Source organism: Rana temporaria, chromosome 11 (genome assembly GCF_905171775.1).
Source record: "Rana temporaria chromosome 11, aRanTem1.1, whole genome shotgun sequence".
In the NCBI taxonomy this organism is placed as follows: Eukaryota; Metazoa; Chordata; class Amphibia; order Anura; family Ranidae; genus Rana; species Rana temporaria.
In genome coordinates, this window is record NC_053499.1 from 76,637,998 (window position 1) to 76,652,974 (window position 14,977).

General features: G+C 40.3%; 1 protein-coding gene across 1 annotated transcript in view; it reads left to right on the top strand.

The window, feature by feature from the left end:
- The window catches only part of FTO (FTO alpha-ketoglutarate dependent dioxygenase), a 611,902-nt gene extending 597,273 nt beyond the window's left edge, over positions 1-14,629 (top strand). Inside the window, exon 9 of the mRNA XM_040328738.1 lies at positions 14,189-14,629. Coding sequence (XP_040184672.1) covers positions 14,189-14,342 — 154 coding nt within the window. The 3' untranslated portion in view covers positions 14,343-14,629. The remainder of the gene's footprint in view (positions 1-14,188) is intronic.
- Positions 14,630-14,977: the final 348 nt, after the last annotated feature.

The window sequence follows — 14,977 nt, forward strand, 5'->3', positions numbered from 1 at the left end:
ATGCCATGTTAAGTATGGCGTCGGGTCAGCGTCGTCTTTTTCCGTCGTTTACGTAGTTTTACTAAGTCGTTCGCAAATAGGACTTTACGCCAATGACGCTCACGTCGGCTTCATTGACGTTTTCCGTCGTGAGCTGGAGCATGCGCATTGGGCTATTTTTACGGCCGGCACATGCGCAGTTCGATCGGCGCGGGGGCGCGCTTTATTTAAATACAAGCCGCCCCCTTTGAATTACGCGGCCATACGCCGGGCCATTTACACTACGCCGCCGCAGATTACGGAGCAAGTGCTTGGAGAATACGGCACTTGCTCCAGTAAGTTGTGGCGGCGTAGTGTAAATGGCTTACACTACCCCGCCGCGGATTCTATGTGAATCTGGCCCTCAGTGTACTATATTATACTGTCATAAAAATAGGCAGTAATGCATATACATGTGCTAAAAAAGACAGATGCTGTCACAAGTTAGCCTACAGTTTCATACTTGTGTATTCTTCCCTCCTTGCTGCAGTGCTTCTCTACCCTGATTATTTTCACATGAGTAGTTTGGCTGTGCTCAACTCGCCTGCTATTTGCTTTTATTTGCCTTCCCTTCCATCACTTCCTGGCCCGCCTCCTAGTTTACTTGCCTATATAAGACATGCTTAGTGTAACTCACTTTGCCTGTGTAACTTCACAGTTCTCTAGGCTCCCGGTTACTTTGTCACTTGTGTATCCTGTGCCTGACTACCCGTGTACGGACCCCAGGTTCGTTTAGCGTCTGTGCTTGTTCGCTGCCCACCCAGACCTCAGCTTGTCTACTGGATTGGTTGTCCCCTGCTGCTTGTACTCTGCATCTAACTTGTGACAGATGCAGTACTTAAAAGATACCAGCAGATGACGTAGTACTTGGTTCCAATGGACAACAGTACTAGTGATATACAGTGTTGATAAAGAGCTTCTATGGTAGACGAATAAGGCCTCAGTCCCGGGGAGAAACCAAGAAGAGTCAATTTAAATAGGCAAAGTACAAACAGGAAGCAGCCTATCTGGACAGCAAGGAAGCAACGTGCGCCTGTACCGGCGGCTAGAATAATGTCACAATTGAGGGGGGGCATGGCAATTCCCCTTTCTCAAGCCCATAGTACACCATGCTGGTGCAATGTATATTAACATGGATGCTTGTTGTCCCCATCAGGGGCGCATGTGACAAGGTGAGAAAGTAAAAGAGTAACTATTGCCCTGTACACACGATCTGAGTTTACATCGGAGTTTGAATAAACTCCGGGGTTTTCAAGACGGAATTCCGTTCAAACTGTCTTGCATACACATGGACACATCAAATTCCGACTGTCAAAAACGCGGTGACGTACAACACTACGACAACCCCAGAAAAATTACGTTCAATCCTTCCGAGCATGTGACGAATTGTTTCCGAGCATGCGTGATTTTTTCTCCGTCGGAGTTCCATACAGACGAACGGAATTTCTGATAGAATTTTTTTCCGATGGGGCATACACACGGTCGGAATATCCGATGAAAAAATTCCGTCTGACTTTTTCCATTGGAAATTCCGATCGTGTGTACGAGGCATTAGGGATAGTTGCCACCCCATAACAGAAAGTACCTGATTAAGGACAGATTTAGTACAGCAATTCAGAGGGTTACTAGATTGTTTTATCAATTCTTGTTTTGTATGATTATTTGCTTCTTGATCTTAAATATTTTGTATCTTCAATAAATAATTTGTAATTTAAAAAATCTGGTTTATGTCTGCTGACAGTACTAAGAAAATCCTTTTTCCCCCTTTTTTTTCCAAAGCTTCTATTCAAGTAATAACTTCTGATGGTGATCGCTGTGTGCCTTTTTTTATACACACTAGGGCAGATTCAGGTAGCTTTTACGGCGGCGTATCTCCAGATACGCCGCCGTAATTTGAAATCTGCGTCGGCGTATCGTTACGCCGATTCTCAAAGGCAGATGCGCCAAAAAAAATAGGCTTCCGCCGACGTAACTTGAATGCGACGGCGTAAAATTGTGTGCAATATTACGTTGACCACTAGGGGCGCTTCTGTTGTTTTCGGCTTGGAATATGCAAATTACCTAGTTACTAAAACGTACGTGCGCCCGGCGGTAGTTTTTTATGTTGTTTGCGTAAGGCTTTTTCGGCGTAATGTTGCTCCTGCTATTAGGAGGCGCAGCCAATGTTAAGTATGGACGTCGTTCCTGCTTCGAAATTTGAATTTTTTACGTTGTTTGCGTAAGTCGTTCGCGAATAGGGCTGGACGTAATTTATGTTCACGTCGAAAACAATACGTCGTAGCGGCGTACTTGAGAGCAATGCACACTGGGATATGTACACGGACGGCGAATGCGTCGTTTGTAAAACACGTCATTCATGTCAGGTCATAACACATTAGCATAAAACACAACCCCCTTCCACATTTGAATTATGCGGGCTTACGCCGACCCATTTACGCTACGCCGCCGCAACTTACGGAGAAAGTGCTTTGTGAATACTGCACTTGCTCCTGTAAGTTGCGTCGGCGTAGCGTAAATACAATACGCTGCGCCGCCGTAACTAGGCGCGCAGGTACCTGAATCTGCCCCACTTACTTTAACCACTTAACCCCCGGACCATATTGCTGGTCAAAGACCAGGCCACTTTTTGCGATTCGGCACTGCGTCGCTTTAACTGACAATTGCGCGGTCGTGCGACATTGCTCCCAAACAAAATTGGCGTCCTTTTTTTCCCACAACTAGAGCTTTTTTTTGTTGGTATTTAATCACCTCTGTGGTTTTTAGTTTTTGCGCTATAAACAAACATAGAGCGACAATTTGAAAAAAAATATATATTTTTTACTTTTTGCTATAATAAATATCCCCCAAAAATATATAAAAAAAAATGTTTTTTCCTCAGTTTAGGCCGATACGTATTTGTCTACATATTTTTCGTAAAAAAAATCGCAATTAGCGTTTTCTGATTGGTTTGCGCAAAAGTTATAGCGTTTACAAAATAGGGGATAGTTTTATAGCATTTTGGCGGACACTTTTGACACATTTTTGGGACCATTGGCATTTTTATAACGATCAGTGCTATAAAATGCGTTGATTACTATAAAAATGTCACTGGCAGTGAAGGGGTTAACACTAGGGGGCGAGGAAGAGGTTATCCATGTTCCCTGGGTGTGTTCTAACTGAAGGGGATAGGTCATTTCCCCCCCTGACAGGACCGGGAGCTGTGTGTTTACACACACAGCTCCCAGTTCTCGCTCTGTAACGAGCGATCGCGGGTGCCCGGCGGTGATCGCGACCGCCGGGCACGCGCGTCAGGGGCGAGCGGGGGGCGCGCGCCCCTATTGGCTGCTCAGCGAGATGACGTATAGCTACGTGATCTCGCCCAGCAGAGCCGACCTGCAGCCGTATAACTGCGGCGGCTGGTCCGCAAGCAGTTAAAGCAGACCTTCACCCCAAAGATCTAATTATTTGAACCTGGCTCCAGCCCCCTCCTTCTCCCACAACTTAAAACAAAAATTTAAGTTCTTTTGACTTTTTTTTGTGCAGCAAGCACAGTAGTTCCTCCTTTCTTTCCCAGGAGAATTATTTTGCGCTTGATTCCACACAGCTTTGTCTGGCCTTCGGGAGAAACCGCAGATTTTTGACATGCATATTTATGGAGGTCCTGAATAGTTATTTTGTCTGTGTATGTGTGGGGAAACTTGGCGCATGCACATATGTGCTACAGAAGGCTCTGCCAGATCCTTCATCACATCTGTGCAAGTTTTAGACTTTCAAATATGGCGGCGCCCGTGGGGGTGGGGCTGAAGTTCCTCTTAAATAATACTACAAACGGCAAGTAATATATTTCAAGGAGTTGTGTATGATTATACTGTAGGTCGTTTTTCCATTCTTTAGTCAATTTACACGATGTACACACAATCGCATTATGATGATATGATAGGAAGTGATAAAAAATCACTCCAAAGATGAGTGCAATTGGTAGCAATAGTGGGGCAGATTCAGGTAGAATCGCGGCGGCGTAACGTATCGTAGATACGTTACACCGCCGCAATTTTTCATCGCAAGTGCCTGATTCACCAAGCACTTGCGTGAAAAATTACACCAGTGGCCTCTGGCGTAAGCCCGCGTAATTTAAATGGGCGTGTGCCATTTAAATTAGGCGCACTCCCGCGCCAGACCTACTGCGCATGCTCCGTTTCGAAATTCCCGCCGTGCTTTGCACGCAGTGACGTCATTTTTTCGAACGGCGACGCGCGTAGCATAATTCCGTATTCGCGGACGGCTTACGCAAACGACGTGAATTTTTAAATTTAGACGCGGGAATGACGGCCATACTTTATACAGCAATACGATTACTGTGTAAAGTTAAGGCACCCAAAACAACGACTAACTTTGCGACGGGAAACTAGACTAGCGGCGACGTAACGAACGCAAAAAACCGTCGTGGATCGCCGTAACTCCTAATTTGCATACCCGACGCTGGTTTACGACGCAAACTCCCCCCAGCGGCGGCCGCGGTACTGCATCCTAAGATCCGACAGTGTAAAACAATTACACCTGTCGGATCTTAGGGCTATCTATGCGTAACTGATTCTTTGAATCAGTCGCATAGATACTCTGAGAGATACAACGGAGTATCTGAGATACTCCGTCGTATCTCCGCTGTGAATCTGGCCCAGTGTCCCTATTTAAAGAAAATCTTCAGGCCCTTAAATTGATCATAGTTGGCTCAAGATTTTTCCAGTTCAGCGAATTTCAATGCATGTACTAAATAGAGGTTGATCTAATGATCGATTTCTTTGGATCGGGAATATTGGAAAATGTTTCTTGATCCCTGTCCAAGTTCCTGCCCAAGTCCCTGCTGTCAGAATGTCTTGTCTTGCTTGTGTAGATGGAGGAATCCATTTGCTTTTCTTTAATCAGCCCTGGCGGTTTGGAAAAAAATAAGTAATCTATGGCCAGCCTTAGATCCAAATCCTGAATCTCTTCTGTTAGTCATTTTTAATCCCCTAGTTAATGACCAAAGCATTTTTTAACTGAAGTTCAGAAAAGTCTGGTCACCAGCCTGACTACACCATTGTGCAGGACTTTGTAAATCTTGGAATTGGATGGATAGAAATGCAAATCCTATTGCAGTTAAAACAGCTCCCATATTAGCATTCCAATAGTATATTTAGCTGTTTGACAGTTCAGCTTTAATAGAGATAAACACTGGAGTGCCACACAGTAGTGTTAAAGTACAAAGTGAGTTTATTTCAATAGAAGGTCAAGCAGACCTTCAAGAAACCTTGCACCAAAAGTCAACTGTGCACCGTCAGAAAACCTGCCCTGAGAAGTGCACCTCAGTTACTGGTGCAAGTACAGGAAGGAGGAAGTTTACTAAAACTGGAGAGTGAAAAATCTGGTGCAGCTTGCATTGAAACCAATCCGCTTCCAGGATTTATTGCCAAAACTTAATTGAAAAAGCTGAAGTTACAAACCAGTTGGCTACCATGAACAGCTGCACCGGATTCTGAGTGAAGTGTCTATAAAGAGGCGACTGCAGATCAGCTGCATTAGATGTTAAAAAAAAATGCTTTTAATCTTTTTTTTGGGGGGTTTACATCCACTTGTATATTGATTGGTTTGCGCAAAAGTTATAGCGTCTACAAAATAGGGGATAGATTTATTGCATTTTGTTTTTACTAGTAATGGCAATTTTTATTGAGACCGCCCAGAGGCGATTCAGTTCGCATGTGTTGCGCTATATAAGTTTCTTACTCACTCACTCACCGTGACATTGTGATGGACATATCGGACACTTTTGACACATTTTTGGGACCATTCACATTTATACATTGATTAGTGCTATAAAACTGCACTGATTACTGTATAAATGTGGCTGGCAGTGAAGGAGTTAACACTAGGGGACGCTGAAGGGGTTAAATATGTTCCCTAGTGAGTGATTCTAACTGTAGGGGGAAGGGACTCACAAGGGGAGGAGACTGATGTTTGTTCCTCTGTACTGGGAACACACATCGGTCTCCTCACCTCTGACAGGACGTGGATCTGTGTGTTTGCACACACAGATCCACGGTCCTGCTGTGATTGTGGGCAATCGCAGGTGCCTGGCAGACATCGCGGCTGCCGGGCACGCGCATTGGGTCCCGAGCGATGGCGCACACGCCCCCCCTAGACGGCCGGGAAGCCCAGGAGATCCCATCTGTGGACATCATTTGACAATAGGTGGGTAGGAAAGTGGTTAAAGTGGTCTTATAAAACAAAAATGAAATATCTTGCAACTTGTCAATCATTAGATGTAGTGGCTGCTGCATCAGCTTTCTTTTTTAGGCTTTTACCCCTTTGTTTTCATCTGACCAGTAATATGCCTTTTGTATTCACTCTGGATGAAAGAGCACATGGGGCATAGTAGATAATCTAAGCTGGGGGGAGTACTAGCTGATCATGATACACTAACAAACTGAAGCCAAATTCCAGGTTACATTGTAGTTACAGCAACAGTTTATAGTATTATCTTTTGGCATAACGGCTTTACATAAATAAATTAAAGCTGATCATTGTAAGCAACTAATACATCTGGAGTGGAGCTTGTCCTTTTGAAAAAACAACAGACTTATTGACTGGTTCACCGGAAATAGAAGAAAGAGCCTGAAAAAGAAAACAAATGCAGCCATCACATCCAAGAATTGGTAAACTGCAATATAATACGTTTGACATCTGTTTCTTTACAAATCGTAAAGAAACTGTTGGTACACGTACAGTTAAAATATAGACCGCATCTGAAGCATTTTGTGTTATTGCTGTGCACTTTTTTTTTGTTATATAAAAAGAGAAAGTGTTTGTGCTGTCTAATGCAATTCCGGCTTTCAGATATTATCTATTACAATTGAACTAACAGATCCAATCTAGTTGGTTGGATTCTAAGCAATGCATAGACATCTCTTCACTCCATATTTTAGAGTTGGCGTGATTTATACTGTTCGCCATATACCTTCTGGCAATAGAAAAGTTAAAAGTTCCTTCTTCTCCACTGAAATCTTCAACCATTTCAACCTCTTAATACAAGTGTTAGAATATTCATGCCAGAAGGCCGATTACCCATTGCCTGTCCCTTTAATCCTTTTCTTTTAAATAACTAATGAGAAACATTTAAACTCATTACTCTTCCTGTGGGGGCCTGCAGGTCGGCTAATCTTATTATTTATGAAGTGATGTGCTCTGTGATAGTACTTAGTGCGTGTTAACAGATGCTATTATCTCAAGCTGAATCGAGAATGCAGGAGATATATGAGAATGTTATATGGTGATTCCACAGCAGGCGTGTTATGTACGACGGGCTGAGTGTAGAGGACCACAGAGAGACAATAAAGCACGCCACGACACTAGCTCAGGAGGTGCCAGAAAGTCATGTTACAAGTCCATTTATAAATCCCAAGGGACAGTCACCATTAGGAAGAATTCATTTTTTATCCAGAAGGAAAAAGCAGGCTTTTTTTTTTTGGGGTGTTTTGCATTGTTTTCATATCAGGTTTCTGACTCATATTATTTATGTACAGCAGAAAATAAGTATATATATATATATATATATATATATATATATATATATACAATTCTAAATCAATTTAACAAGCTTTATATATATATTTCTCTTTGTACTTGTCTAGTATAAATAGTGGAAATGAGTGTTATAAACAATCACATTATTTTTATGGGCAGTCCTTATACTTTGCATAAAGAACTAACCCTAAGGAAATCCAGTCTAACATAAAAAAGTAAAAAAAATCCTTAAAGTGAACCTGTACTATTACATTCTCAGCAAGTTACAAGAAAGCCAAAATTACATAAAAAAAAACCTTTGTGTGCAATTGTGCACAAAAGTGAAACATTTTTTTAGCCATTTGCCTCCAGACTTCCAAGACTTTTCACTAAGTATTCCTAATTAACATAGCAATAGCCTCTTGAGAGCGATTGCTGTGTTAATTGGGTTAGTCAATTGTAGCAGAATTAATTAAAGCCATTACACCTATTTCTTTAGGAGCATAGTGACCCAAGCTTTTATTGGCCTCTCACAGTACAAAATTCCAAAGAAGTGGCAGAGTGATGGTAGACTGCTGCAGATCGGGTTAAAAAGTTCCCTGTTGGTGGACTTGCCATTGAAACATCATACTACTTACTTTGGCATCAGTATTGTTATACCTTAAAACAGACTATAACAAGACAATGCTGATTTATGATTTTTTGATGCTTCCTATGTGGCAAAAAGCCCACAAAGGACTCATAAAACATATAATTGATGGAAGGGTAATCCAAAGGCATCATATCCATAAATGCCTTTTGATATAATGCAGATTTATATTCATGTCATAAAAATAAAATGTATTCTGTTGTAATAAATCATATTTCTTTCAGTGATCAGTGGAGAGCACTAGGAAATTAAAAAGATTAGTATGTTAGTGACATTTTTTATGTCCTGAGTTTGCTGCATGAGTTTTTGTAGGTGGATACATTACAGTTGTTTTTATAAGTTTATATACCCTGGCAGAATTTATGATTTCTTGGGCATTTTCAATGATAACACAAAAAGGTTTCTTTCATTCATGGTTCGTGTTTGGCTGAAGCCATTTATTATCAGTCAACTGTGTTTACTCTTTTTAAATCATAATCACAACAGAAACTATCCAAATTACCCCGATCACAAGTTTACTGGCGATTTTCGCCTGGTGATTTTGGCCTGATAACATGCACACAAGTTGACACTAAAGGTCAATGAGTTTCTGAACTCCTGATAGATCCTTGCATCTTTCATCCAGTGCTGCACTGCTGTTTCTGGATTCTGAGTCATGGGGAAAGCAAAAGAATGGTCAAAGGATCTGCGGGAAAAGGTGGTTGAACTGTATAAAACAGGAAAGGGATATTAAAAGATATCAAAGGAATTGAGAATGCCAATCAGCAGTGTTCAAACTCTAATCAAGGAGTTAAAAAATAGGGGTTCTGTTGAAACCAAACCAAGGTCAGGTAGACCAACTAAAATTTTAACCACAACTGCCAGAACAATTGTTCAGGATGCAAAGAAAAACACACAAACAACTTCAGGTGAAATACAGGACTCTCTGAAAACATGTGTTGTGGCTGTTTCAAGATGCACAATAAGGAGGAACTTGAAGAAAGATGGGCTGCATGGTCAAGTAGCCAGAAGAAAGCCATTACTACGCACATGCCACAAAGTATTCCGCTTACAATATGCCAAACAGCACAGAGACTAGCCTCAAACCTTCTGGCACAAAGTCATTTGAAGTGTTGAGACTAAAATTTTGCTTTTTGTCCACAACCGTAAACTTTTCATTTGGAGAGAAGTCAACAAGGCCTATGATGAAAGGTACACCATTCCTACTGTGAAACATGGAGGCGGATCGCTGATGTTTTGGGGATGTGTTGAGCTACAAAGGCACAGGAAATTTGGTCAAAATGAATGGCAAGATGAATGCAGTATGTGTTCTTTGGAGAGAAATGGGAGGGGCCAAGATTCCTTGTGACATCAGCCAGCACTGGGGATCACCTGACCGCACAGCAGTGGTGTGGGGAAAAGGCATGTAATCTTTTGATTTACCTGTAAAAAAAACACATACACTATAGTTAATAGCAGCATAATCAGGAGGGGATACATGTATATTTGCTTACTATTGCAGCTGAATAGTGGCGGGGAGAAGAGCCACTCTCATGCAGGCAGGGAGGGAGAAGGTAGAGACTCACAGTAGAGCAGCAGACTGATGGGGGAACATAACCTGACCACGGTATTATGGCTCAGTAGCCATGATTACTGTGGTCAGCAAAGACAGGGGGACACAGGAGCAGGCAGGATCAACTGGGTATATTACACAGTAGGAAGGGACAAATTACACAGCACAAGCACTGTGCTATAGATCATGCCTTAAAGGAACAGGGTCTTTTTTTGTACTTATAGGGTTACAACCACTTTAAGGTAGGAACTGAGAGATAGGACCTTTGTGGTTATCTGTGGTGTCGGGTCTGATGCCGCGTACACACGGTCGTTTTTTGTCTTGTAAAAAAACGTTGTTTTTTCTCATGAAAAAAACGTTTTTCAAACTTCATTTTAAAAAACGACGTTGCCTACACACCATCGTTTTTTCAAAATCCTCTAGCAAAGCGCGGTTACGTTTAGCACGTACGGCGGCACTCTGTTCCATTCAAGCTCGCGTCATAACTTGCTTCTGAGCATGCACGGGTTTAAAAACTTAATTTTAAACGTCGTTTTAGCCCACACACGATCATTTTTTTATGACACAAAAAACAACGTTTTGAAAAACGTCATAAAAAATTGAAGCATGTTCGAATTTTTTTTGTTGTTTTTCAGAAGACATAAAACTACGTTTTCCCCACACACGGTCATTTTAAATGACATTTTTAAAAATGTCGTTTTTTTTTCATCACAAAAACGACGTGTGTACGCGGCATTAGACTCTCCATTTTGATACTGCCCAAATTTAACATGTACTGGATTAAGAAAACAGACATGCATTGGCTAATTTATGAAAAGGCCTTTCGAGTGCAAGAAAGAAATGTTTTTGTAGTTTTTAGATGGACGTATCTATTTAAAAATCTTTTTTTTTTTTGCTGTCTGTTTTCTTTTGGGGAGAATTTCATTCATATCCTAGAGAAATGAGGAGGAAATCTCTTTGAAGGGAAGTTCCTTGTAGATAACTGTTACTGGAAGAGATCCATCTACTTAAAGATTTCCCCTCATTTAATCCAGTGTAAACTGTAACATTTTTATTTCCCATTACTTTCTGTTGCAGTGACAATGGTCACAAGAAAAAATAGAGAGAGGGTACATTTTCCCCCAGCAAGTACACAGACAACAATAAAACTTTTTTTAAATTTGTTGTTTTACACAAAACACAAAAAAAGTTATGATTTAAATATTTTATTGATTAAAAAAAAATATTTTGAAGAAGGCTTTACAGAAAAGGCACAAAAACTAATATGTACACAAATGTGTTGTGGAGGATAAAAACTGAGTTTTGGCTTGTCTGCAGAAGATTACTGTGCGTTGTATTGATTTATATAAAATTATTTTTGAATAAAAAACATTGAGGACTGGAAGTATGGGTTCCATAACATGGGGTGGCAAATGGAATTGTGAGCTTTGCGCATTATATAAGCCAAGCAAGTAGCGCTGTTCTTATTTGAAACATTGCATTATTCTTATCTACTTTAGGTTACAATTTCCCTCAGTACTGTGACTGCTAATATTATACAATGCTTTGCCTATTTACATAGAGATTAATTCTGCTTTTGGATGTTTGTTTCCTTCTGATCTGGAGAAGCTTGTCCAGGGTATTTCATGATGCTCCTTTTGAAGTCCATATCAGGCTTTGAAGCGGTTTATTTGTTGTTTAAGTGATACTGGCTTGAATATGTAAATGGTTAATAATGCTGAAGGGTTTATTTTTCATACTAGCTCTTAGCAAGTTCTATAACAATGATAAATCTCTGTTTTGGCAACATTCCTGCCTACAAACCAGCTTCTGCCTTAAGATGACCACAAACTTTAGAGGGCAGTCAGATTATGCACTCCAGGTACAAAACCCGTGAAAACTCAGCTGAGATTTTTAAAGCCAACATTTTATTGAATAGAAATTAAGGTATGGCAATAGGAAGTTATGGGAGGGAAATTAATTTGATCTGCCAGTGCTGGAGTACCAGCCGACACAGTGGCAGTAGAGACAGGTTTGCCTGTCTCTCCAATTGCTTTACACCTACCTAGGGCCACCCACAGAAACAAAACATTTTTTTCTAGTTCAGATTACTATCATTTCATATCTGTGAGGAGCATCCTAATTTTTTTTGGGGAAAATGTATTTTTGTTTGCGCTTATCATTTTTCAAACAGGGCTGACTTGTGCAGCGAATTTCAGCACATTACCACTGCTCTATATTAAAAGACATCCCCATTTCTACTAGTTTTTAGAGTAAGATATGGGTCTGTTGGTATGTTTTCAAAGCCTCTTCTAGTTCTAATAATGTTGTCCCCCAACCTGCAACACATACTTCTGTCTGAATTTTTGCATACATGCTATTATGTTTCGAAGGCCTCTCTTATACTTCTCATGTAGGCTGTTTGATACTGGAATTACCCTCTCCCTCTTCTTCCTTTCACCCCCTTCTTTCTCCTCCTCCACCCCCTTCTCCCTCCCCTATACTCCTTATAACCACCTGAGCAAATCTTAGTGATGTAATGAGGAAAGCTGCAGTATTGCATCTCTTTAATAAGCTTTAGGGAGTATCTTAACTAAAATGTAATTCCTATTGCAGGGGATGCCTAGAATGTTACTTGTATCTTTATGTAGACTTGTGAGGAAATCTGTGATCCAATCACACAAGCAAGGAAAGACATTTCTGGGGCATTCTGTAACCAACTGCATACAGAATACCTCCAGGTTGACATGTTGGGGTTGATTTAGCAAAGGCAAATAGGCTGTTCACTTTGCAAGGGATTTTCTGCCATAGATTAATGACTTTGGTGAAATTTCACATTGCAAAGAATACCCAATCATGTGCATGGAAAAAAAATGCTTGCTTGCACATGACTGTATAATGGAAATCGGCAGAGCTGAGATATAAACTCATTTACTAAGCTTTGGGGAAAATCCCCTTACAAAGTGCAATTAGTGGCAGTGAAAAATAACTTTATTGAAGAGTTTCCTGTTTTACCCGCAAATTTGAGGCCTCGTACACACCAGTGGACATGTCCGTTGAAAACGGTCCGCGGACCGTTTTCATCGGACATGTCCGCTCGGAGATTTCGGTCTGATGGCTGTACACACCATCAAACCGAAATCCGCGCGGACAGAGGACGCGGTGACATAGACGACACCGACGTTCTCTCTCGCGCAAGTTCAATGCTTCCACGCAAGAAACATTTGTCCGCTGGAAATCTGTCCGCTAGCCTGTACACACGATCGGATCTGTCCGCTGAAACTGGTCGGCGGACCAGTTTCAGCGGACATGTCCGGTCGTGTGTACGAGGCCTAAGGCTTATTCATATGGTTGTTCAGGGCAGCAGTATACCACTCAGATCAGCGTATTTGTGCAGCAAACACAGCCAGTAATCTTGTACACATCAATGACATGCTGACATATTCTGTTGCTGTTTTCTTGTAATCACACAAAGAGTGATTACATGCAGTTTGGGATAGATGAGCAGCCTTGTGCAGATAGAACAGCTGCAGGGTGCCTGTCATTGACTCGTACAGGCTGAGCTGCCACAGCTGATGGCTGTACCTGCTGTAGATATGCACCGGTCTTGGTGGTGGATGTCCCTGAACGCCCATGTGAATATGAGCCCTTATTAATTTTTTTAAATAAAATGATTATGATATGAAAGGTGCATACAGTGCAAGATTGTGTCTTCTATGCTTTTCACTCACTGTAGTCTCTTCTACCTTTGACACCCATCCTGCTCAAAATGTTGTTTATCACACGCTAGAAATAATTTAGTATATCTATTATTTTGAAAGACCTTACAAGTTTGGAATTCTGCTGGTAACAAAACAAATGTGTTGTGACGTGTTAATAATCTTTTATCTCTTAATTGTTATGCATTACCAAAATGTATTTTTGGCACTTTTGTATTATTTAAAAGCATTGTGGTATAAGCCAGAATTCCCTTTTAGAAAGTCTAAGTTATTAAAAAGACAGCAGTGCAATGCTTTTAACGCCAGTACTCTTCTAAATTGATAAGCACTGGAAATGTAATGTGTCCATGTGTTACTACTCTTTAACTGGTTTTGTCTTTTCTATTTTGGGACTAAGTATTGAAATGTGCTTAATAGCTGAAAAGCTGTTATACTTTATAAGGTAATAAATCCTCATCACTAAGGAAGAGAATAATGGATTAGATGATTTATTTTAATTAAGTACAATGATTTTTTAATGAAATGAAAAGCTAAAATAGAATTCATCTGTCCAGTTATGTAATACAAAATCAAACTTTTATGTAAATGCATAATCAAAGGTACAAACACTGTATACCATGTGTAGACAATTTCTAATAGGCATTCATTTATTATATGTTGTTTTATATTAAAAAATATATATACTTTTGGATAGCAATAACAACACACTGACTTCAGATAAAAGTTAATAATCTTATCTGTATTTTTTTTTTTTAGGTGCAGATGCAGATCAGCAAAGTCATTACCTGTGGACCAGAGGCCTCAGTGCTATCCATTTTGGGAAGAAGACGATTCATCTTTTCCAATGCCTTTTGATCTGAGCAAAACATTGTCAGAACTAGAAGACCTAAGCAAAGAAATGGACTTCTAAAAATACTGGTCCAAGTCCCAGATATTTTATTTTAACAAGCAAACAATGTTACTGTGTAGTAAAATATAGTGTATGACAAGCCTGATAAGTAGTGCTTTTAAAAATATTGCTGTATGAGGGAACTAGTACAGCTTTTTTTTTTACTGGCTTCAACTATTTTGTAGAATTCTTTTTTTTTTTACAATGTGGTTTATTTTCACAAATTCCAAATAAAACACATAGACTATGCCAATTTAAAGGATATGTGGCCCACATATTAAGCCCTGACTATTGAAACGTTACCTTTATTTTTGGTTTTTAAGGTTTTTCTTTGCTAACAGCTACATAGGTTTACTTCTACTTCTTATCATCCTTTTCTTATATGTCTGTGCAGTGACAGACATAAATTGAAGGTATGAATATAAAAATATGTTATTTACCCCTTATGCTATTGTCTTTATCTCTCATTGGCTCATGCCCATTCTTGCTGGCAGTATTGTGTCCTTATTTCTTGTTCCTGAGCCATAAGGATGTGGAGGGGGTGGGCTAGAAGTTGTTGGAGGACCCTATTTTGTACCTATTTTCTGACCTTCATTCTCACTATCGATTGTGCTTGCATGAGCAATGTTTTCAAAAATCCATTGAGGCACTTCTTC